The following is a 25,854-nucleotide window of genomic DNA, read 5'->3' as shown; positions in this document are numbered from 1 at the left end:
AGAATATATCACATCATAAAAATAACATTAAAATAGTGAATAGATTATGCAATTCCTATATTCATTCATTTTATGGGTCATGTTACTGTGGAGTTACATTATGGGCTATAAAATTATGTGATTCAGCTAAATTATGGATTATACTTTTTTTTTTTTTTTTTTTTTGAAATCCTGGAAAACAGTGGGTACTGTGATGTGAGAGAATAAAGGACTTCTCAGCCACTGGGAGCACTTTAGAGTTAAGTCCTCGCTGTCAACCCCATTTTTCTCCGCTAAACAAAAAAAACAAAAACCAAGAAAAAAAAATGACCACCTCTCAGAAAGCCATGCTCCTTACAGGGGAAGGCCCATCCAGAGACGGATGGTCAGGAGGGGAGCAAGGCCCTGTGGCCTCCCGCAACTCAGGAAACTCTAAAAGGCCGGTCCAGCTCCAGAGCCCCTTGTCAGGTCACCTGAGGCCTCCGTCATCTTACAAAGCTGCAACACAGTTCATCTTCTTCTTCCTCCAAGTCGGAGTCTGCCCCTCACTCCACAGGGGTGGGTTCCAGGATGCACCTCAGTGAACATCCAGCTCACATTCTGCTCCTTGGAATCCAGCTCACTTTTATATGAGAAAATTAAACCCGGGCTCAAAGTCACTAACAGACACTGTAATTTTTGAATATAATCTTTAACAAAAAATGAAAACTGTCTGTGTTCTGACTCAGTCTTAATGTTCACCATCTTTTATTCCTGAGCCAAAAGATGGTTCTCGTGCCTAGAACTATCAGCTTTTTTTTGTTGCATAGAAGAAAATGACTCTGGGCAACTGGCCTCCAGGATTGGTCAGGGGGGTTCTACCAGATCGAAGCATAGCGCCCTCCTCAGCAGTTCTTGAAAGGAACTTCAAAGGTGTCTCTCCTATCTGAAGAACTCGTCTGCTTGAATAGGCAATACCAACCTACTTTATGGACAGAACTGAATATAAATACATTCTTCCACTCAAAACTTCAGGGCAAGGTGGGAAAAATGGGTATCTAATTCCTTCTACAACCAGATGGGGAGAGGAGGATGTTGATTTGCATTCCACCTGCTTTCTCCTGGATTCCAGAAAACTATTCATGCATGCTGATGAAAATAAACAAACAATGCAATACAAGCAACTCTTTCCCTTTCAGGCTCATTCTACTGCCTCTGTCTCCCTCTACCTTCTCCTCTCTATCATCAGTGGGCCTCCCTTCAAGTCATTTCCTTGCTTTCATGGAGCACCTGAACACCAACCAGCTTCATGGTCTTCCTCTGTATGTCTGACCCAGCTGTTGGACTGGGCAACTTTATTGCCCAAAAGGAACAGGTATCCATTTTATTCAACTACTTTCTGCCTCTTTGATACCTCTAGTTCTTTGAATCCTCTACAAGTTTGGAATCTGTTTCCTCTTCTGATCATACCCTTTTTTTCCTCAAAGAATATGGAATTGATGGCTGTCTAGACTACTTAACTGTGCAGGCCCTTTTATTGAGCTTTCATTATACTAAAAGACAGCTCTACCTATTTATCTCCCCACTAGATGAAAAATGCTGGAGGTCTCACAGATGGTGACTTCCAAAATAGACTTATAGGTAGATATACAGATGAATGGAGGGACTGTTAAGTACATCAGCAGACAGATGAAAGATAGATAGATAGATAACCAGGAGGCACATGGTGTTAATGGGTGAACCATGAACCAAATGCTAGGAGTTGAGCCTATTGTAGATAAACTACTTTATTTTAAAAGACACATTGACCTTTATACCTCTGAAGATCTTATTGGGATCACAAAAACTGTGGGAAAAAACGAACATTTGGAAGTGGTGCGAGCCTTGATTTTGGACCTGAAAGCAGACGCCTATGTGCTTGCTCCCTCTATGTGCCTGCTCACTCCCTCTTCCTCTCTCCTTTGGTTTTCAGGTGTCATTTATTCATTTCATCTACTCTACAGACGATTTAAATAGGAGGGATGCAAAGCCGAGTGTCTAACTACTTGGTCAGGACTGTGCCCTGCAGAAATACAAGTGGCTACAGCCCTGTGGAGAAGGCAATCATCCATTCGCTGTTTCTTTAATTGCATTTATGGGGAATGCAAAGGCCAGAGTGTGGTCAGGGGAGATAGATCCTGGGAGATTCTAAAAGCAGAGGTTGGTGTCTAGGCCTGAGGCCTACCCACAGTGAGCTGGAAAGGCCACACCTCCAAGGCCACAGCTAACCAGATAACCCCATCAGCCTTACATAGCTTATCCTTGTTTTCCTGTCTCTAAGACTTCACTCTCATTATTCTGCTTTATAACTTCTTAAAAATTATAAATAGACAAATTATAATGTATATATTCATGAGGTACATAGTGATGCTATGATTTATGAATACAAAATAGAATAATTAAGTTAATTAACATATCCTTCACCTCCAATACTTAGCATTTTTTTGTGGTGAGAACATTTGAAATTTACTCTGGGCCGTTTTGAAATGTATCTTCTTATTTATTGTATTTATCATACTGTGCAATATATTTCAAAGTAAGAGAAAACTTATTCCCTTTGTTTAATTGAGGCTTTATACCCTCAACCATCAATTCTCCATCCTTCCATCCCCAGACTTTGGTAGCCACCATTCTATTTTCTGCTTCTTTGATTTTGATTGCTTCAGATTCCACAGATGAGAATCACACAATGTTTATCTTTCTGTGCCTAGCTTATTTCATTTAGCATAATGTTCTTCAATTGCATCCATGTTGTCTCCAATGGCAAAATTTATTTTTCAAAGGTTGAATAGTATTTTATAGTATATTGAAGGAGTTAAGGGTGATCTACTGCAAAATATGCTGAATTGGTATTTTGATTATTTCAGGCTAAAATCACTGGAGAAACATTAGTTGCAGAAAGGGCTCTTTGATCGACATTTTCCTACAGGTACCAGTCCATAAAGATTCCTCTGGCCAGGTGCCATGGTGCACCAGGTGCCTGTAATCCTAGCAGCTCAGGAGGTCAAGACAGAAGGATCTTGAGTTCAAAGCCAGCCTCAGCAATAGTGAGGTGCTAAGCAACTCACTGAGACCCTGTCTCTAAATAAAATACAAAATAAGGCTGAGGATGTGGCTCAGTGGCCAAGTGACCCTGAGTTCAATCCCTGGTAGCAAAATAAAAAGACCCCTCTGGGAGAGGTTCCTTCTCTGTACCACGGCTACAAAGTGGACTGTATAATTGGAGACTGGAATTGTTGCTGCAGTGGATTTGAATAAATGACTTGTGGGGAGCCACACTGAGTTACCATGCCTTCCAGTCCTGATGCACCACGGGGATCTGAAAGATCACTGTAGTCAGGCGCTGTAGTGCCATGACTTGTGACTCGGTATTCGCCCCCCACCCCACCTTGCTTGGATAGCAAGGCCAGGCTTCTGAGTAGGCATACCCCTGGGGTGGAGCTAACTCACCTATTTTTTTGTAATCCTACCCCTCTGCTTTGTTTGGAATAGAATGTTCCATGGAAACGCCCTTTGTGTGTCCCCTTCTTGCTCTGCCTTTGGGTGTGGCCTTCCTACAGTCAGTCAACCTGCTGACAGCAGACATCATGAAGCTAGACTCAACCTCCTGAAACCTGACCCCTTGCTTCATTTGAATGGTTTCTTTCCAATAAAAGGGTTCAGCACATGGTCTCTCTCTTTTCACAGACCCCTAAGGTCAGAGGAGCCGTCACAGGACCCAAGAAAAAGGGATCTCTGTCTCTTGTGAGATTATTTCGTGCAGCCAGTTCATCTGGAGTGACCCTGAGAGTTTTAGTCATGAGAAACGCAATATAAACTCACTAAAGTAACACTTACCTTCCACTAGCTTTGTGTTCCCCATGTGTTTCCTAGAGACTCCCCTAGAATTCACCACTCCAAGCCCAGATCACTTTGTTCTGCCATTTCTTCATAAATTTATTGTTCTTTGTATAAAAAGCATACAATTTTTCTGTTTTGACCATTTCTTCAGATATTCACTCCCTTGTGAGGGTCCCCAGGTACATGTACAAAGTAATGAAACTTGTATGTATTTCTCTTGCTAATTTATCTTGTGCTAATTTGTTTCCTAGATTTCAGCTGAAGATCCAACCCAAGAACTAAGATGGGGAGAGGCAATTATTGGTTTTTCCTACATGTATAATAGTATTTTCCTTATCCATTCACCTATTTAGGGACACTTAAATTGCTTCTATATATTGGCTACTGTGAACAGTGCTATAAAGATCGTGGGAGTACAGATATCTCTTTGACAAACTAATTTCGAATCTTTTGGTAAATATCTAGAAGTGGGACTTCTGGGTCCTATGGTAATCCTATTTTTAGCTTTTTGAGGAGCCTCCAAACAGTTTTCCATTACTGCTGTACAATTTAGGTTCCCACCAACAGGGTGTAGGATTCCCTTCTCTCCATTTCCTTGTAAACATTCGTTATCTTTCATCTTCTTGGTAATACACAATCTGACAAGTGTGAGGTGATATAGTATTGTGGTTTCTAATTTGCATTGCCCTAATGATCAGTGATGTTGAGCTTCTTTCCTTTATGTATTGATGGATTGAAAGAATAAATATTGTTAAAATATCTATTCTACCCCAAATGATCTACAGATTCAATGCAATCCTTTGCAAAATTCCAAGATCATTTTTCATAGAAATAGAAAAACAATTCTAAAATTCATATGGAGCCACAAAAAGCTCTAAAAGTCAAACATGAACCCCAAAGAACAAAACTGGAGGCATCATATTATCTGTTCAAACCCTACTACAGAGCCATAATAATTCGAACATCATGGTACTGGCATAAAAATAGACTCATCCACAAATGAAACACAGTAAGAGCCCAGAAATGAACCTACCCACCTACAGTCAATAGATTTTTGACAGAGATGTCAAGGACACCTGACGGGAAAGGACAGTGTCTTTAGTTAATATTATTGGGAAAAATGCTATTCAGAAGAAAGAAATTGGACTCTGATCTCACCACCAAATACACAAATCAATTAAAAATGAATTAAATATAAGACCTGGGACTATAAAACTATTAGAAGAAAAGGTAGGGGGAAAACATGACAGTAGTTTGGGCAAATTTTTATTTTTAGATTTGACTCCAAAAGTACAGGTAAAAAAACCCAAAATGGCAAGGCTTTGTGACACATGCCTTTAATCCCAGTGGCTCAGGAGGCTGAGGCAGGAGGATCACGAGTTCAAAGCCAACCTCAGCAAAAGTGAGGCAGTAAGCAACTCAGTGAGACCCTGTCTCTAAATTAAATACAAAATAGGGCTGGGAATGTGGCTCAGTGGTCAAGTGTCACTGAGTTCAATCCCTGGTACACCCCTCACACACACACACAAAATAAACAATGACAACAACAACAACAAACCCCAAAATAGAAAAATGTAGACAAATGGGATTATATCAAAATAAAAAACTTTTGCACAATGAAGGAAATAATAAAAGTAAAGGGACAATCTATGGATGGTGAGGAAACATTTTCAAACAATACTTCTGATAAAGGATTAATATCTAAAATTTATAAAGAATTTAAATCCACAGAAAGAAAACATAAGGATAAAAAAGTGGGTAAGAAATCTGAACAGACATTTTTTTTTGAAAGAAGACATACAAGTGCTCATATTATTCTTTAAGACTTAAGTATTATTGAATAGTCCACATTTGAATGCCTGAATTCTACCAGTCCTTGGAGACTGAACTTCCATGTCACCTGCTGAGTCACACTTTTCCCGACCTGCTGATTTAAGTTCTTCCCTTCTTGAAATAAAAGGGATAAAAACAGAAAAGGAAGAAGTCAATTATTGTTTGCAGATGACATGATCCTATACTTAGACGAGCCAAGATGCTGCACCTGAAGACTACTAGAACCACCAGCCAAACTCAGCAATGTAGCAGATTAAAGAGTCAATGTACAAAAATTAACACCAGTAATGAATCTGCTGAGAAAGAAATCAGGAAAACTATCCTATTTACAATAGCCTAAAAAGACATACCTGAGAGTAAATCTAAAGAAAAAATTGAAGAAGACCTTAGAGGATAGAAAGACCTCTTGTGTTCATCAATAGGCAGAATTAATAGTTAAAATGGCCACACTGCCAAAAGCAATATACAAATTCAATGTAGTCTCCATCAAAATACCAATGACATTCTTCACAGAGTTAGAAAAAACAGTCATAAAACTCATTTGGAAGAATAAAAGGCCCAGAATAGCTAAGGCAATTCTAAGCCAAAAAAAGCAATGCTGCAGGCATCACAGTACCTGACTTCAAATTATCCTAAAGAGCCATAGTAACAAAAACCGCATGGTCCTAGCATAAAAACAGACACATAGACCAATGAGACAGAATAGAAAGCAGAGACAAACACAGATACAGTCATCTGATCCTTGACAAAGGTGCCAAAAACCCTGTTCGAGAAAAGACAGCCTTTTAAACAAACGGTGCTAGGACAACTGGTTATCCATATGGAGAAGAATAAGACCAGATCCTTTTCTCTACACTGCACAAAAGTTAATTCAAAATGGATTAAAGTCCTAGGAATCAAACCAGAAACTATGCAACTCCTAGAAGAAAACGTAGCACCAACACTCCAACATATTGACAAAGACAATGACTTTCTCAATAGGACTCCTAAAGCTCAGGAAATAATAACCAAGAACTAATAAATGGGATGGCATCAAATTAAAAAGCTTCTGCACAGCAAGGAAATAAGAATGTGAAGAGAGCCCACAGAATGGGAGAAAACCTTTGCTAGCTCCTCCAGATTAATATATCCAGAACATATATATCTAATATCCAGATTATATAAAGAACCCAAAAAAACTTAACACCAAAAAGTCACATAACCCAATTAATAAATGCATAAATGAACTAAACGAATACTTCTCAAAAGAAGAACTACAAAAGGCCAACAAATACATGGAAAATTTTCATCATCATTAGCAATTAGGGAATTAGGGGATTAGGGAAATGAAAATAAAAACTACATTAAGATTTCATCTCACTCCAGTCAGAATGGCAGCCATCAAGAATATAAACATTCATAAATGCTGGAGAAGACACAGAGAAGAAGGGACACTTTGACACTGCTGGTGGGACTGTAAGTTAGTACAACTCCTATGGTAATGGAGGAGGAGGTTCTGCAAAAGACTAGGAATGGAACCACCATAGGACCCAGCTGTACCACTCCTCAGTATTCACTCTAAAGGATCAAAGTCACCATACAATCGCGATACTCAAGTTTGAAGTAGCACAATTCACAATAGTCAAACTATGGAACTAGTCTAGGTGTCCATCAATGTGTAAATGAGTAAAGAAAATGTGGAGCTTTATTCAGCATAATGAAGAAATCTGTAGGAAAATGGATGGAACTTGACAATTTTATGTTAATTGAATAAACCAAACTCAGAAAAGCAAGGGTTTTATGTTTTCTGTCACATGTGGAAGCTAAAGAAGAAAAAGAAGAGAAAGGTGGGGGGAACTCAAGGAAATCAAAAGGAGATCAGTAGAGAAGAGAAAAAGGACCTAGTGAGGGAGGAGGGAAGGTACAGGAGAAATCTGGGGAATGATATTGGCCAAATGATATAGTTGTATCGTGTGCACATCAGAATACAGAACAACGGATCCCACTATTGTGTACAATCATAACGCATCAATAAAATACAAAAGAATTAAAATAAAATAAATTTCTTCCATTTTCCTTTGAATTCCCAAAATATTTCTTCTAGCTTCTGCTTAAAGCAACTTATTTTATTCTCTGCTGTTTGGGTACAAAGCCAGCCTCCACTATTTAACTGTGAGTTCCCTGAGTTGGAGACACTCTTAGTTCACCTTGGTACAGCCCACGGCATACCCTGGACCTTCCATGCACAGAGTGGGAATTCAAAGAATTCTCACAAAACAAGAGAATAGGGTCTGGAGCCTCAAGGGTATGTTTTTGCAATTACTTGATTTTTCTTTTCATGATCTAGGGCTGGAACCCAGAGTCTCCTGCAAGCTAGGCAAGTGCTCTCCCACTGAGTTCCACCCCCATCTTTAAAATGACAGCAACATCAACTGAGGTGAGTGGGTTCTGTTAGCTTCTCAAGCAGCTAAAGGATGTGCTGAGTGGTGGAGCCTTTGGAATACCGACTGGTTCCTGTTGACTATTTGGCACACAGAGATCTAAAACAGAAAATAAAACACACAAAAAAATCCAAACCAACCTAACCTTAAAACTTGTCTTATTTTAAACAGAACAATATGATTCTTCTCAAACTGTGGAGCTGAACAATCCTCCTTTTTATTTCAATGAAACCAACACAGACATTGAACCTTCAAAACAACAACCAAAGGCCCCAAAGCCCCTGACCTTGCTCGGCCTTGGCAGGCTGCTGGACAATGACTCGACCTACAGGGCTCTCTAGTGAACACTAAATTCAGTTTCATTTTCTGATTAGAAAGGACTTATTTTCAGCATCAAGTGGAGGTGAATGGAAGAAGGGGAGGGCGGTGGAGGGGGAGATAGTTTCCACAACAATTTGAGAGATGGTGAGATTTACATGCTCTCTGCATAAGAAACAGCCCCAGGGACCAATCATAGAAACCGACAACACCTACCTAAGACAAAAACTTTCAAAACACTAGGCTTATTAATTTTCTTGTATTTGCTTTAGTTCACGTGAGCTTCTCATATATAAAACATTGAAATAATAAAATAAATAAACAAATAAAATAAAATCAGCTCCTAGAATCTTAATAGGGTAAGAAGCGATCCCACAACCTGTTTCTTTGCAGCATCAATTCATCGGCAACAGTTTTCATTCCATTTGTAGTTTTGCAAAAAAAGTAGTCAATCTCCCATTAATCCCTTCCCCAAATGGTTAGATCATTATCAGTCCATTTGTGAGCCTACTCCTATTTAAAGTTATTGCTAGAACTGTATTCAATGATGGTTAAAACAACTCAAAAACCTTTCAAATATAAGGCTCTGCTCCAAAACTTTTACCTCATTTGTACTTGGACTTTACAAATAATTTCCATTATTTTTTCAGCAATTTTCTATTTAAGTAAATTTTATTTATTCTCCAAATAAAACTATAGTCTGTCTCAATAGCAGTATCCAGGGAAGAAAAGAGTTCCTGAAAAAATTGACTGTAATTATAAGGAAGAGGAAGGATTATGAGATGCTGCGGGGAGAAGAATTACGAGAAAGGGATGGTGTGGATGAGAAGAAATCGAAATCGCAAAGGTCTGGCTCACAACAAGGGCTGGGCAGAGATGTCTGAGGCCATTTCTGCAGAGGCACAATGGAGTATGTGTTTCGAAAAGGCCAGGAAACAGAGTTCCTTCCATCATGAGCCATGGGGTACTGACCATGACCTTTAATTTCAGCAAAGCAGGGGCAAGAAGGTCCGATACCTTTCCTTACTCATCATAAGGAACACCCCTGTGACAAAAGACTAATCAACAAGGGAAAAGCAAAGCAGATTATTTAATCAAATGTTATATAATATGGCAGCCTTCAGAATGGAACCAAAGACCTGGGGGAAAACTCTATTTTTATGCTTAGGTTTAACGACACCATTTAGAAAAGTGATTGGGAAAATGTTATGATCTAATGTAATAAAACGAATGGGGGAAATTCAGCAAAGCCTATCTGTTTGGCTTCTCCTTGGACTCTTCTGTGTGTCATTTCTTCCTCTCAGAACAGGACAGGACCTTCTGGAATGAGGGTCTTATAATACACTATCCGACAGGGTAGGTCAGAGAATTTCCTTATGGCCAAAAAAGGTGCAGGATGGAGAGATAGTATTTCTAGATTTTGTGGCTGGCTTTAGGGGAGAGGGGTTCTAGTTTTTGTGGCCTGTATTGGGGGAGAAAAAAGAGTAGGAGAAAGAAGATTAGGAGAAGGTTGGATAGAGAGTTTGCTTCTGAGGCCCTTCTGATGGCCTTCAGTTCAAAGTATGCAGCATGGCAGAGCATCACATTTTGGGGTCCTATTTTTCTGGGTTCCCACAGCAGAGATGCCCATGCCATGTTCTGAATGGCCAACAAAGCTGACTGTCATAGAACCACGGGAGGCACTCACTATTCCTTACGGCTGTGACAAGTCTCACCAGCTACTGTGCGACCTGGGGGCCAATCCTCACCCTCACCCTCCACATCCTGTGAGCAACAAAGCTCTGCCCACTCGACTTCCTAAATGCTTCTGCAACCTCACCTCTCTCACCGTCCCCATCCTTTGGCCTAAACTACTACAATGGTCCCTTATGGTCATGTGGTCTTAGTGTCCATCTGCTCAGCACATGTCAATCAATTTGCCTCCCCAGGCTCTCGCTCATCTCTCAGATGCCAACCGTATCTGGATTTTTTGATTCCTAAAATGTTCCTTTTCACTACAAAGGCCTTCAAAGCTGTTCACACAACTGATTCCTTTTCCTTCCAAGATTCCTTCCGCTCACACATTTACCCTCACTCCCCTCTTTGATCTTTCTGGTCTTCACTGCAGGTAAGGTCCCTGGCATGTGCTCCCTGCTAATACAGAAACATAATTCTGTAATCAATTGTTGGGTGACTCTTCCTGTGTCACTGTGAGGTCAGAGCTTGTGTTTGTCTATGTATGTGCTCATCTGTAATATGTGGGTAAATAATTCAAGCAGAGGATTTAACATAGTACCTGGTATATAAGGCCTATGTAAGCTTTGGCAGCAATAATAATTAGCATTGTGCCTAGAACAAAGTATGTGCTCGATAATACGTTGAATTACAGAGGAATGAGTAAATGGATGGGTAAGAGTTCACCAGTGCAGACGGCTCCCCCTTTTCCCCATCCAGCCGCTATCTATAATAAATAGAGCAAAGCTGAATAGAAAATAGTCACAGAAAGGAATCAGTGATTTTCATTTCTGCTGCCATCATGATAAATGGTATCTTTGTTTTCCTGGATTTGAATTCATTGTACTGTGTTGTTGAAGAACTATTCAATGCAGGGAGATTTGGAATTAAGAGCTACAGGAATGTGATATCACAAAATATATCTCCACACTTCTCCAAGTTGTCTTTATTAATTAAAGCACATGCTTCTTAATGAACACACACTCCGGTGGTTCCCAGGCAAGATCCTTGAGGAAGCCACACATATCAGGTAGTACATTCCAACAAATGTTTGCACAGAGAATGTTAACATGTTGCCAAAAAGGGAAAATTTCACCATTTTTCCCAGTACACACCACACTTCTGATTCCTCCATATCCTGGACAAGGCACCAGCCACATGACTACATCATGCCATGCTGGTCTAACAAGGGAAAACATACCCAAACAGACCTGGGCTTCTGGAAGGTTCTGTACTAGCAGTACTAAAAGCTAAAAAAGAGGAAGATGCTTCTGAGTTGGTCCAATCATTTTGCTAATTTATTGCTCTTTAAGGTTGTGATAAAACTTTAAATACTTTAATTTTTTTTTTTACTTTAAAATTGTTTTGCTGTAGATAGCTCATTTGGATTTAGTAATAAACAAGACATCATCTTGTTATTAATGTGACATTTGATCTTCCTTGTTCCTTCTTAAGGGCAGAGGAAGGTTTTTCTTTCCTGTCTCTAAAGTTCACTTTTCTACCCTGGACCTTTCCAGTTCTACCTTTGAATGCTAAATTTCATACTTTGTTTTTCTCAGTTCAGTCATTAATTTGGGAAACTAGTATTTAAGAGATTTGGGGAAATTAATTTGGGAAACTAGTATTTAAGAGATTAAGGGTGGGCAGGGGATTAGCAAGGATGGTGGAATGTGACAGACATCATTATCCAAAGTACATGTGTGAAGACACGAATTGGTGTCAACATACTTTATATACAACCAGAAATATGAAAAATTTTGCTGTATATGTTTAATAAGAATTGTAATGCATTCCGCTGTCATTTTTTTTTTTAAAAAAATCAATAAAAAAAAGATTTGTTAGAAAAATACATTGTTAGTGTCTTTGTCCTTGCACATTTACAACTACACTGAAACCCAGTAGAGACCATGAAAAACACTAGACATTTAATCAACTGACCTGATTTTTTGTGGAGCAAACTGGATCTGTTCCTGAGCATGCTGCAATCCTGGGACTGTGTCGGGGCTGAGAACAGTGATGTCCTCTGACCTTCTGGGTTTCCAGGTGGGAAGGGTGAGCTCTGGATGAGTCTGATTTCACCTCTATCCACACTAGAGAAGTGGAGAGCATCCTGAGTTTTCTTCTTTTCCTTTTTTAACATGTTGACTAAAATATCTGAAATTTGACTTAAGGAATAAATGACTCATCCTAGATTATAATGATCAAAATACAAATGATCCAAATGCAGTTAATAGTCCCCAAACCACTTGCTCCTGAACATATGGTAAAGACTGACTAAAGGAAGATTTTAACTTTCCAAATTCCTACTACACAGTTGTGGACAATAAGGAGGCTATTAGTCTTCTACCATGACACTACGAGATGAAAAATTAGCAAACTCAATGTTTTTCAAAATGTTCTTAGTTTAAACCAGATGTCTTAGATTTTTTATGAAAGAGTTAATAAAAAGTAAAGTGAATACTTTACTTGTACTAGGCAGTGAAGCTGTGCATATATCTCTGAGTATATAGGTCTTTTATCTGGGAAGATTCCCCTCTTTGGCTGAGCTGTGATTCAGTACCACCTTGTTTTATACTTTGTGAAGGTGTGTCTGGGGTTTGTTCAAATGGATGATGTCACTGAAATGGAGCCTCGTAACTCCCACTATGGACATTCATGTTGTTGGTGGTCACTTTGACAGCACTACTATCTCTTGTTGATCTCCAGTATAATCTACCCCCACCTACTCCCATGGGAAATAGTGTCTTTCTCACACCTGTCACAATCTGAGCCTTCTGGGTCTACAAAGACAGATAAGAAAACATCCTCCAAACCCGACTGAGCAACTGTGATGCATCAAGAGCCTCTATTGGTTTTCAGCCTTTGATGAACGTAAGTTTTGAGATGATTAAACCTTAGCTGTTGTTTTTCCTTCTTCTGATTTTACTTACTGTTTACCTCAGCACAGCTTCCATTATGGGATGCTCTAGAATGCCTGGCCACATTCTGGTTTTGCTCAGCACAGTGAGATTGTCAGGGCAGGGCTTACGCTCCTGCTCCTGAAGGATAGGAAACAGCGTCATCAAGTAGTCATACAGCTAATAAAGGAAGAGCTAGGATTTCAATCCAAGTATGGATTCAAGATCAGTATTCTGTCCACTCTGACAGCATACACACCATCATTTTGAATATGAGACTCAGATGGCGGAAACTCTGAATTATTCAGTAAAGAATCTAGTGTAGCCCCATGTGAATAGTGGTACCCAGATTCACCACAATGAAGAAGGGAGATGATGTATGTCTCTCTTTCTCTCTCATTCTCTTTTAAAAATAAATGTATATGAACAAGCCTGGCCTGTTCCCTCTCTGTCATTATCTCATTTCATCCCTCCTATAGGCACAGACATTCATAAGTCATGAAGTGGATTAAGAAGTTGGTAGGAGTATTTAGGAGAGAAGATCCTGGACTAGGATCAGGGCCAGGAAAAGAAGCAGAGCTCAGACTGGGGCTGAGGCCAGGACTGAGGTCCAGGCTGAGACCATCCCTGGAGATGGATGGGGTAAGAGAGAGGAAAAGGAATGCAAGGGTGACAACATTTGTGGGCAGCACTCACAGACAAGGGCTCGTGTGGGGGTGTAATTCACAGTTGAACCTACTGTTACTTGCTGAATAATAAAGCAGCTAAAACTTATTTGAATCTGACATAAGGGGTCTGCTAATGCTCAACTAAAATTAAAGACTGAAGTTAATCAGGCAGCAGACTTACTTTGTATTTGGTTTGTTTTTACCTCTTTATTTCTGGATTTTCTTTACATAGATTATTTTTATGCATTTTTGGACAATAGTTGAAGCTAAAGTATCTTTAGAAAATTTTAAAAATGAGCAAAAAATATCTGCTTATAATGAATTGACCAAAATTATTTCCTGTGTGTGTTTAAATGCTGCAAATGTCATGAAAATGTCGTCTTTTAACAAGAAGGAATACTGAAGAAATCTCAGGGAGTCCTGAGGTCTAACCCCCCACCAGGGGCTCTTTAGAAGTAACCACCTAGTCTGCAGCTAGGAGCAGCTCATGTCCCAGGGAATGCCACTACTCTCAGGACCCCATATATACTGCCTCCTGGAGCCAATAAGAATTCTGTCTTGAACACTCATCTATTCTCACTTCCAAATTTGGAAACATTTGTAAGTAGAACCCAAAGTAGTAGATCTCCTTTTAAATAAAAGGTTACATTTAAATCAATCTCTGCTCTTCATAAGCTAAATACCATTTACCATTTTTTCAGCCATGATTTGAGTTTCACCCACATACCAGCCACAAACTCTGGGCCATGGTAAGGCTGTGGTCAGCCCAGTGTCCGGTCAGCTAGCTAAAGATAACCAGCTAACTTACTGGCTCAGGACTGAACCAGAAAGAGCACCACAGAGTAGTAAAAAATCATATCTTCACAAATCTAATGTTAAGAGATGGCATAAAAAACTCATACTTTTCTATAAACTGAAATGTTCTCTGTAGAGAAACTGTATCAGGCTAAAAGTAAGGTCAAATGTTTTCTTTTGTAGCTATTCTTTTTCACTAGTGACTGCACTGTGTTTGCTAAAGGGACATTTTACTTCTCAATGGAAAGGGACGAGGTGATTGATTGGGAGGAAGGGTGGGCCCCTGAGTGATGTGGCAGTGGGGAGTCACCTGTTCTCATCCCCCTTTCAAGCCAGGAGCAGAGAGTTTCATGGCTTCAGGAAGGATACTGATTTCATTATCCCTCTGCTTTAGAAGGTCTCGTAGCTTTTTATATTCTTCCTCTTTCACTGGTTCTTGGCAGTCTGGCTCTTTGATTTCGGAGGAGGCTGTACTGTTCCTGAAGATCCTCTTGTCATTCAATAGTTTCTGTAAGTTGAAAGAACAGTTTTGCCCCTATATCACCATTCCAAATTTTCTTGTTTGACTCTTTTCCCTTTAACAATTCCCTGAACATAAGCATGCCTTGTCCTGACTCCTTGAATTCACAGTCGCTTTTCTCACTTGCTTGTCCCCCAACCCCACCTGCCTTGCACATTCCTTTCTCCCTCATCTTTATCTCTCCTTTCCTAAATTGGGAAATTCTTCCTCAAACATTATCTCCTCTTGGACTCTCTTCCCTTTCTATGTAACACAATAGTGCTCAGTTCATACTTTTATTATAGCCCTTATCTGTCTTCTCCATGACTCGTTCAACATTGCCTTCCCAATCCTGGCCCATAGCAGATTCACAGACATGTTCGCTATCTTACCCAGGTATGAAAAAATACAACTAGGGTAGAAGTAACATGTAACGATAACCCCATTTCCTCATCAGAAAAGGTAAAACCCAAGGCAGAGGAAAGTGAATTATAAGGATAAATAAAAAAATACAATACACAGTTCACTTGATATTATTTTAAAATTGGTTTTTGGAACATAGAACTATTCTGTGTAGAGGTAGAGGTTCCTGGCAAAAGAATCTGAAGTCCATGGTTTGAGCTTATTTATTGGCAAGTAAGATCTGATCTCAGGAGAAAATGGGTGGTGATCACAGCATTGGTTCAAAGCTCACACCATTTTCTGTGAAGCTGGGTCCTAACTTTTCAAGGCTTGGTCAACCAGAAAAGTTTTTTTATTGCACTTGGAGCATGGCAGGAAATGGTTTCTACTGAAGGAAACATTTAAACTTACCTTTAAATGATGAAAACAGTGATGAATTTTACGCATATCAGCGCCAACCTCTAGTCTACTCTGTGGATCCTGGTCTTCCAAAAAGGATGTTATTAGTTTTTCCAGCCTAAAAATACATAATACATGAGAAGCAAGTTTGAGCTAGAAGCTTTAGAAATTTTCATGGCCATACTTGGTTCATATTTGAAGCCCAGGATATTACTCCCACATTTTCACAGAAAATGGACTACAAAAATTAAAGGAGGAAAAACATAGTGATAAAGTGAAATCTATAACGATGCAATCACTTGGCTCATTTCCAATGAACGTTCACAGGCAGTTTTCAAGAATGATTTGATTTCTACCATCCCTCCATTCTAGTCAAACTGAATTTCTCTGCTCCTGTGTCCAGCTGTCATAGTGCTAGAAAAAATGATAATTTTTTTAAAAAAAAAATTGGTTTCATTAAAAATTCATGCTATGCAGCCCCCCCCACACCCCGACATCTCAGTGATGCTTCATAGTCCTTTTCATTATTCCTGTTAATTTATGGTCTTTACAGTGGCTATTCTAGATCTTTCCATAACTCCTCAATCTACCACTACATTTTCACTCTCCATCAATAAAGCAGCTTCTCACCAGAAGGAGAAAGTTAGGCTGGTTCAAGCAGATACCTCAGTTTCCTTCTCCTTCACCTCAGGTAGTTCTGCCTCACACTCAGGCCCTGTTCCTTCTTTTATTTAATTTGGATAATATCTTCCTCCTCTTGCCTGGACTCTTCCTGCTTCTTCTAGAGCTTCCTTGACTAATTACCTGTTTTCTCCTCCTCACCTGTTAATCATCTCTCTGTGGGGACTCTTTCCTCTTTGCTTACAATGAGTTTCATATTTTTCCTATTCTAAGACAAAACAGAAAGCAAAATACGCCCCATTGGAGAGACCCTCGCACCCCTCTATTTGGAACTCCCACTTTAGATTGTAGCAGTTGAGTTCCAGAGTCTGTATATGCACCTGGCCTCCCACCTGCATCCCGCCTCCTTTAAAAGTATCATGAGGCAATTCTTGGCTCCGATTCATCTTTGTTTTTCCCTCCCCCAGGTTTTAGATTCTTAATACAAATATGTTAATTAGCTAATGCATTTCACCACATGAAAATCGTTCCCTTTTATGTTGAGTTAGAATTCTTGGTAAGGAGGGCTTTAGGAGGGCCATCAATATCTAAGATGCTACGTATCCTAATGCCACTGCAGCATATTTTTCTAGCATTGCTACGAAAATATTTGCAGACTTCCAGCCTCTTTGAAAACTGTACACACCTTCCTTCCACTGTTCCTATCAGTCCTCTCAAGATATAATGATTTTTATCACAGAGTACCCTTGGATGTCCTTTTTATCTCTTTCTGTAGTCTGCAACATGGGACAGCTGACATTTGCAACTGTAGGATGATTCACATTGTCATTCTTAAGGAGATTCTTCAGTGGAGGGGCACTATTTGATGTTTGATACGTTTCTGTATAGAACATAGCTAATTCATTTCTGACACAATGATTAAAAAATTTTTGTATGTCAAGAATTTCTAAAACACATGTTTATCATCAGTGGCCCCGTATCAGCGGCCTTCTCTATGGTTTGATCAAAATTAGAAATGCAGCTATGAGTGATGAAAAGGTAAAAGCTCCCACTCCCTTGCCACCCTTCCCATTTTCCTTATTTGCACTTAATTCCTGAGGTTCACTGTTAACAACAATTGAAATATATTCATCTAGTTATCAATGAAGCACATACCTATATCTAATATATTCATTTGTGGATTATCTTTGCTTTCACAAAAATGAGATCACACTCTGGATAATGTTCTGCACCATTCTTTTTCTTTTTTTGTGGTACTGGAGGTTGAACCCAGAGTCTCCTGTGTGCTAGGCAAGTGCTCTACCACTGAGGTAGATCTTCAGCTCTATTTTATTTTATTTTAAGATAGGGTCTCACAAAGTTGCTCAAGTGGCTTTGAACTTGCCATCCCTCTGCCTCAGCCTCTGGAGTATCTGGGATTACAGGTGTACACCACTATGCCAGCCTTCTTCATCAAAAGACTGTCACAGATAATATTCCACATCAGTATACATGCAGTGGAAGTGTGTTACTTTCAATGGCTCTGTAATACCCTAGACTGTGACTGCACTGCTACTATCATGACTGGCACAGAGGTAACATGTTCCCAGTTGCCACCTTCCTCAAAACTCATGAGGAGGCCTGGATCTACAATCATCATTGAATGAATCTTCAAAACATAGTACTGTTTATCGACTTGAACTTTCCCTGAGTCCTAAGCAGAAATTCTGAAATTTTTGGAAATTGCCATGACTTCTAGATTTCTGTGGAGTGAAAGCACTTTGTGGTTTCCAGTGTCCACAAAATTTCTAGCAGATGAGATTAAGTGGTCAGCAATAATTAATCAGTTCTTCCTTCTTGCTCTTTCTTTTTTTTAAATTTGTTCTAATTAGTTATACATGACAGCAGAATGCATTTTAATTCATTGTACACAAATGGAGTACAACTTTTCATTTCTCTGGTTGTATACAATGTGGAGTTGCACCACATGTGCAGACATACATGTACCTAGGGTAATGATGTTTGTCTCATTCCACCATCTTTCCCACCCCCACGCCCCCTCTCTTCCCTCCCTCCCCTTGGTCCAAACTTCCTCCATTCCTCCCATGCTCCAACCCCTCATTAGGATCGAATCCACTTATCAGAGAAAATATTCAGCCCCGGGTTTTTTGAGATTGGCTTAATTTGCTTAGCATGATATTATCCAACTCCATCCATTTACCTGCAAATGCCATAATTTTATTCTCTTTTAGTGTCGAGTAATATTGCTTTGTGTATATACACCACAGTTTCTTTATCCATTCATCTACTGAAGGGCATCTAGGATGCTTCCATAGTTTAGCTACTGGGAATTGTGCAGTTATAAACAACCAAGTGGCTGTGTCACTGTAGTATGCTGATTTTAAGTCCTTTGGGTATAGTCCAAGGAGTGAGATAGCTGGGTCAAATGGTGGTTCCATTCCAAGTTTTCTAAGGAATCTCCATACTTCTTTCCAGATTGGTTGCACCAATTTGCAGTCCCACCAGCAATGTAAGAGTGTGCTTTTTTCCCCACATCCTCACCAACACTTATTGTTATTTGTATTCTTGATTACTGCCATTCTGACTAGAGTGAGATGAAATCTTAGAGTAGTTTTGATTTGCATTTCTCTAATTTCTAGAGATGTTGAACATTTTTTTTCCAGATATTTGTTGATTGCTTGTATATCTTCTTCTGAGAAGTGTCTGTTCCTTAGCTCATTTACTGATTGGGTTGTTTGAGTTTTTTGGTGTTAAGTTTTTTGAGTTTTTTATATATCCTGGAGATTTGTGCTCTGACATGTGTGTGGCAAAAATTTGCTCCCAAAATGTAGGTTCTCTCTTCACCTCATTGATGGTTTCTTTTGCTGAGAACTTCTCTGTAGTTGATCATGAAGTATATATTCTAGCCAACAGTCTCTGACAGAGGGCTGAAGGGGGATTGTTCACAGGAAAGCATTGTGAGAGTCGAGGCTTCTGCTGATTTGAGCAGCCACTGGCAGATCCTTCAGGCTCACTGGGCTTGGCATCTCCATCGACGTGCCCATCTCACATAGTGACAGTATAGGATACAAGGAGGACCAAGACCATGAGCCAAAGAAATGGGTAAGAACTGCCTCCTGCCTGACTAAAATAACTAGATTACTTGTTCTAAGCACTTAGTCTGATAAATGACTAAGACTAAAAATCAGGCCTTTGGATGTGCAGTTTTGTTCTCAGTTCTTAGGAACACAGAGCCTCTTTGGATAAGAAAAAAATGCCTGCACTTTCCTTCATACATTTGATTTATTGTTGAACTTATTTTCTTATCAAGAAGAGACTGGTTCTACTAATTAAAATGCAGAAAAATGCTTAATTCAGATGTTTCTGATGTACTTACCCTATCAGTATTAAGACTAAATGGATGACCTCAAATTCTCTCATTTTCTTATCTCCCAAAATAGTTCCCAAGTTTATATCTAGTCCCTGCTCCCGCTGAGGGGTCTCCAGCTGCCAGAACCCTGCTGGACAGGGGCGTGTTTACAGAAAAGGCTCTCCAAGGAGGCCAAGGCTCTACAGTGAAGTCTGTTCTTTAGGAGGAGTCCAAATCAACAGGAGACTTTCTATTTTTCACTAGGAGAAAAGAAGGAGGAGAAAAGAACCCTTGAGGAAAGGTAAAAATAAACATAGATCATTCGGTTCTAATCCATATGGACAGGAAATGTTACAGAGCATCCAAGGGTGTCTGGACACATGAGCTGGCTGAGGGCAGGCAGGGTGTTAGGGGTCATGTGTTGGGTGACATTCCTGTCTCCCCCAAACTGCTAATGAGGGATCTTGGGTAGCTTGTGGCCTCGTTCAGAACCCCATTGAGTTACAAATATGGATACCCAGCCACATAATTATGATTGCCAACATTTCCTATATGTGTTTTACCACTACTCCCCTTTTTCTGCTCTCTATCCTTACAAAAAAATAAAGGCCTGACTGCAGACATTTTCCCATGGGAATTTAGATTTGATGCATGAGTGAAAAGATAACACAAGCTTCTTAGAGTTGGCTTCCACCATTAGTTAGATATTCTTTTATGCTATTTGCATATATCATGTCCGCAATCCTTAAAACAATCCTATGAGAGAAGTACTATTATTGCCCCTATATCATAAGCAATGAATCTGGAATGCATTCTGAAGTTAAATATCTTGCCCAAGGTCACACAGCAAGCAAAGAAGCAAACAGCAGAGCTGGTACTCAAACTCAGGTAGGCTGACCGTAGAATCCAAGTTTTGAAGCACAGTCCTTACCATACTTTAGCAAAGTTAATAAATGTATTTCAATATCATACTGGACCGTGTACTTCTAAAATGGAGAACTCACCCCTACTCTTTGAGGAGGGAAGCAGGTAGATGAACTAACAGGAAATAATTGAGTGACAGTCACATAGATCTTAACAAGGCTAGGGACCAGCGTGACTTGTAACAGCAAAAACAGTTGGAAAAGAATTGGAATTTGCCACATTAGGAGATTAGGAAAATAAATGATGACATAGTTATGTACATAGTTAGGCAGTTGTTTTAAACGGTGGTGTGGTGGTATGCTCATGGATGTTAAAAAATACTCATGATATATATGGATAGGTTAGCAATGAATCCCTTGCAGGGATTCTGCAAGTACTCTTTAACACAAAAAAAGAAGATAAGAGACAAAAAAGAAACAAAGGAAGGAATGAAAGAAGGAAGGGAGGTGGGGGTGGATCTGAAGCTTTTGGCTGGCTGCCTTTGGCTCAAGAACATTTACCATCTCCCTGAAGAAAAGCTCACTCTTCCGCAGTATTTTTGTAATTATGTTTATTAAAATAAATCCATCATTTGTACATTGAGGGTGATTAAGATATTCTCAAATAACTTTTGTAAAAATGTTTTATGGACATGTTCTTTTCAGCATGAGCTTCTAGAAACACCTCTCTATGTGCTGGTTGTGGGAAATCAGGGAGTTAACAGAGCGTTAGGAAGAAGAGCAAACCTGAACTGGGGGTGGAAACCCTGGCTGGGCCTAGCACTGGCACAACATGGGCGTGTGCTTCAGGGGAGCCAGAGGGAACAGAGACAATGGGAGCGCCCAGTGGCACAGTGTTATTCCAGGAGCTTTATTACAAACAAGACCAGGAGCACGAAGCAGTGAGACCTTATCCTCTGACGCTGAACTGGAAAGAGCAAAGTGGATGGAGAACTCTCCAGGTGGTGAGGCAGGGCTGCTCTGTGACAGATCCTTGGAAAGGCCCGAGGTCCCAGAGCTGATGGTTCCTAACGTCTCTGTCTTACCACTGGTTTGGGGAAAAGGAGTAGATAGCTCATTACAAAGATCTAGGAAGGCATCTGACTTAAGAACCTAGCTGACATTAATTAGACCAAAAAGTGCTAAAATCTGCCTGAATTTTACCACGCATTTTGCCATTGAAGCTGGCTTCATCGGGATAGTTCGTCTCCCACAGGGTTAGGTAGTGCCGAGGAACCCTTGTTACATAGTACATGAGCAAAATCTGGAAAAGAGCTGGACATTCAAAGGGAACTTCAATAACTACTCACTTCTAGGACTGTAACTAGATATAAAATTGGAGGAATAGTTACACAATGGAAATAATTGATCCTGATGATATCAGACTGGGGCTTACGTGTTGTGTTGGATGAACTTAACTCACCAACTGTGCTGGGTCAAAACTTTGTTAAATTTGTGAAATAATGCCATGTCTAAAGTCTTAGGTTGATGAAGTAAGATAACACAAGGAACAAAGAGAGGGTATTGCCTGGCCTCTTAATGCCTTGCTAGTTTAAATGAGAACAGTGGATCAACCTCAGACGCATAAGCTGGGAGCCTTTTATTTTTATTTTTAATATATTTCTATTTTAAATTGACCCAAAGAAATGGTACATATTTATGGGGTATAGTGCGACATTTTAACACATACACAAGGTAATTGGCATAACTGCCACCTGAGACATTTATTGTTTCTTTGTATTAGGAGCATTCGAAATCCTCTCTACTAGTCATTTTGGAATATTCAATTAATTGTTAACCACAATTTTCCTACCATGTTACAGAATATTAGAAGCTATTTCTTCTATCCAGCTGTACCTGTTAACTATCACCCTCTGGGAGCCTTTTAGAACTGTGGATGGTCAGCCCCATCCCACACCAGCTGAATCAGAATCTACTCTTCCTGACGTGTCCCCACAATCTGTACTCAAACTAATGTTTAAGGAACAACAAGGCAATTGAAATGTATACACAAGAAGATATGCACATCTTTTCAGCCCTGGGAACCAAAGAAGTAAACTGAAATGTTAAAGAGGAGCTAACATCCCCTGATGGTCACCTATGTCCTGGGCACTGTACTAGCAACTTTACCCATGCTGGTCCATAGCCTTGTTAAGATCTATGTGACTGTCACTTTTCCACTTATCTAAGTGAGAGTCCCCTAAAGGGACTCTCATAGCTGGTTCTCTTGATAACTGCCTTTTCCTAATTATTATATTATTATTTTCACTGAACATCCATTTAAAAAGCCGGGGAACTTTCTCAGGTGTTTTATTATTCATCTGTACCATAAGCCTATAAACTATTATCCCTCTTTCATAAGTGAGGATAGGAAAGCTCAGAAAAGTTAAGAAACTTACATGTTGTTACGAAGGTAGGAAACTGAACTGCTGAGATTTGAAAACAGGCTTTTTGAATCAGCAATTTCCATTCTTTCCCTTCATACCACAAAGACTCTCTCAACTCAGAAAACTGTCTCCACTTGCTATAATGCCTGGCACACTACCTTTGTATTTTCAACTCAAAGCTTCATGCAGACTCTTTTTATAGTAAGTAAAGACACAGACAACAAGGTTGATGAGACAACAAATAAACTTTGGGTCTGCCATTTCAAAGAAGAGTTTTCAACAAGCTGTAATGACGGGGGTGCTTGATATCCGATGGTGCGGGGGGAAGGAAGACGGGACCTATTTTAATTTTTCAGACAGATAGGATTCTCTTACGGGAGGTGACCTTTTACAACATACAGAGTTGGAATAACATATAATTTACAAAAGGGAAGTTCAAATAACAACAATAAATTCACAATTATGATTAACTACAATTCACAGAACATGAAAAACCGAGGGCTGAGATTGTGCCAATAGAACTGACCAAAGGAAACTACACAAATATTTTTTTGGGGTCAATAGTTTCATGTTTGTTTTTCCTTAGATTCTGCTGAAGGAATCATTCCCAATTGACTCAAAAGTAGTTACTTCAAGAGTTTTTCCTTTTAGAAGTCTCTGGTTTGTGATAAGTATTATATATATTGTATGCTCTCCTTGCCCTAGCCAGTAAGGGAAAAACATGAACCCTCATGTGCAAGGAACTGAGCTCAGTGTCAGCCACTTTGCTGGAACAAGCTGTTTTTTAATAATAGTAGGGGGTCAGAAAGTTCATGGTTTTGGTGAAGCAGAAGAAATTTCTATGCTGAGTTTTCCTTCGAGATTTTTCTTAGTATGGTGTATTTCCTTCACTTCCACAAGAGCACTGTTCCATGGCACCTCAAATGCACAGATGCACAACTTCTTGATACTTTTAGTGATTTGAAAGAGCAAATGTGAAAAATCAAAATGAAAATCTAGACTGGTTTACCTCTTGAATGATGAAGACATGACCTTTTTATAGGAATTTGAATTCATAGTCATGTAATTCCATTTATGGAATTTTTAAAAACTATCTTGAAATAATTTAAAATAAACTAAGATGACTTTAAAGACATATTTTATAAGCTCTTTATAAATGGAGGGATGAAGGTTTTTGAAAGTCATAAAAATTAATTTTACTTTTGTCAATCCAGATTTTATATATTTGATTTAATTAGAGGTGTATATATCTTATATGATCAAACATTTTAATTTCAGTAGACACAGAAAGGTTCAGTGGCTTAGAACAAATGTAAATAAGATGAAAATAGCTGACCTGTCTCAGAGAACGAAGGGTGGGTGAGATGGTGGAGGCTGGGCCACAGGCATGGCTGCTCGGAGCCTCCTGAGTCAGCAGGAGAAAAGTGTTATGGTTCACCTCCAAAATCCTGCACTAGTGCAGAAATAGTCAGAGGAGAAATGATTAGATTATAAGAGCTACAACCTTACCAGTAACTGGGTGGTAACTGTAGGCAGGTGGAACATGGCTGGAGGAGGTGGGTCACTGGGGTGTGCCCTGGACAAGTTCTTCTTCCCTGCAGCCCCTGCCCCTCTCTTTCTCTGCCTCTTGGTTGACACAGGTGGAGCAGTGCTCCTTTGCCACACCTTTTCACCTCCATAAGAGCGCATCCTTTCGCCATGGTGTTCTGCCTTATCTGGGCCCAGAGCAATGGAGTCAACAGACCATGAACTAGATCTCGGAAATCATGAGCCAAAATAAACATTTCCTCTTCTGTGCTGTGCTTGTCTTGGGGTACAGCAGTGAAAAGCTGATAATAACACTAAAAGTCTGAGACTTCTCACCACCAAGTTGCTATTGCTTCTTGCAGGAGGCCAAGGCTGATGTGCTGATACCCCGTCTGCTGGAAACAGCAGATTTATGTCACCAATGTGCTAGGAGGCTTTGGGCTGATGGAAAACACAACCAAACCAAACCAAAACAGCATGCAGTAGAAGCGAGGTGGGGTCTGGATGTACAACTGGGAGACTATGGGCAAATCTAACTGAGGAGCCACAGCAATGGGAAAAAGAACCAAACCAGCTCAAGGTGTGGGTGCAGCTAAGTATCTAGCATGAGATTCACAAGGGCATTGGCAGATGCTTGGCTGGAGGTACCCTCCTGGTCCTCCAGGTCCCCACAAGTCCCATCTCAAAGGGACTCAGCAAACAGATGTGCCAGTTTCACCTGAAGAGTGTGAGAGCCCCTTCCAAGTGCTGCTGGTGATCAAGGAGTCACGGACCCTGCCACCTGAGGCTGTGCCTGTGCTTTGGCCCTCCAGAGGTCATCTGCTATCGCTATCCCTCTGCCTCTGCCCAGCCTGCCTTGGCTCAGCTTCAGGAAGCCTCAGGTCCAAGCAGTCCCCAGGTGACCACCCTACCCCAGGCCCTGACTTCTCTGAAGCCCAGTGGTGAGCTTATTTACCCTAATACTTAGAGCTGCTTTGCAGATTTAGGAAGATTAAAAGTAATGAATGAATGAATTCCTGTATAAAGATGATTTTTGCCATGCTTAAGGGTAAAAAAAAAGAATATAAATCAATCAATCAACAGATATTCATAATTCCCTTTTTAAATTCTACAAGTATTTTTTGAACCTGTTGTTTGCCATGGGCAGCCACTAAGTAAACCTGAGTATACGAGTCTACACAAATCCATAAGAAATGGGAAGTCGACTTATTGGAAAGTGAATGGTGGTGTGGTGGGGGGGCACCCAGCGAGTCAGCAGGGTTGCCAGTGGCTGGAAAATGTGCAAGA

The 25,854-nt window shown here is 40.0% G+C and overlaps 1 protein-coding gene across 1 annotated transcript in view; it reads right to left on the bottom strand.

Moving 5' to 3' along the window:
• Nucleotides 1–25,854, bottom strand: part of Kif6 (kinesin family member 6) — a 387,415-nt gene that overhangs the window by 165,548 nt on the left and 196,013 nt on the right. The window contains exons 11-13 of the mRNA XM_077109561.1: nt 15,794–15,899; nt 14,851–14,989; nt 12,060–12,275 (exon numbers count right to left, since the gene is read on the bottom strand). Coding sequence (XP_076965676.1) covers nt 12,060–12,275; nt 14,851–14,989; nt 15,794–15,899 — 461 coding nt within the window. The remainder of the gene's footprint in view (nt 1–12,059; nt 12,276–14,850; nt 14,990–15,793; nt 15,900–25,854) is intronic.

Source organism: Callospermophilus lateralis, chromosome 6 (genome assembly GCF_048772815.1).
Source record: "Callospermophilus lateralis isolate mCalLat2 chromosome 6, mCalLat2.hap1, whole genome shotgun sequence".
Taxonomy (NCBI): Eukaryota; Metazoa; Chordata; class Mammalia; order Rodentia; family Sciuridae; genus Callospermophilus; species Callospermophilus lateralis.
Note: the sequence above shows the minus strand (reverse complement) of the source record. Positions and strands in the feature narration are given on the sequence as shown.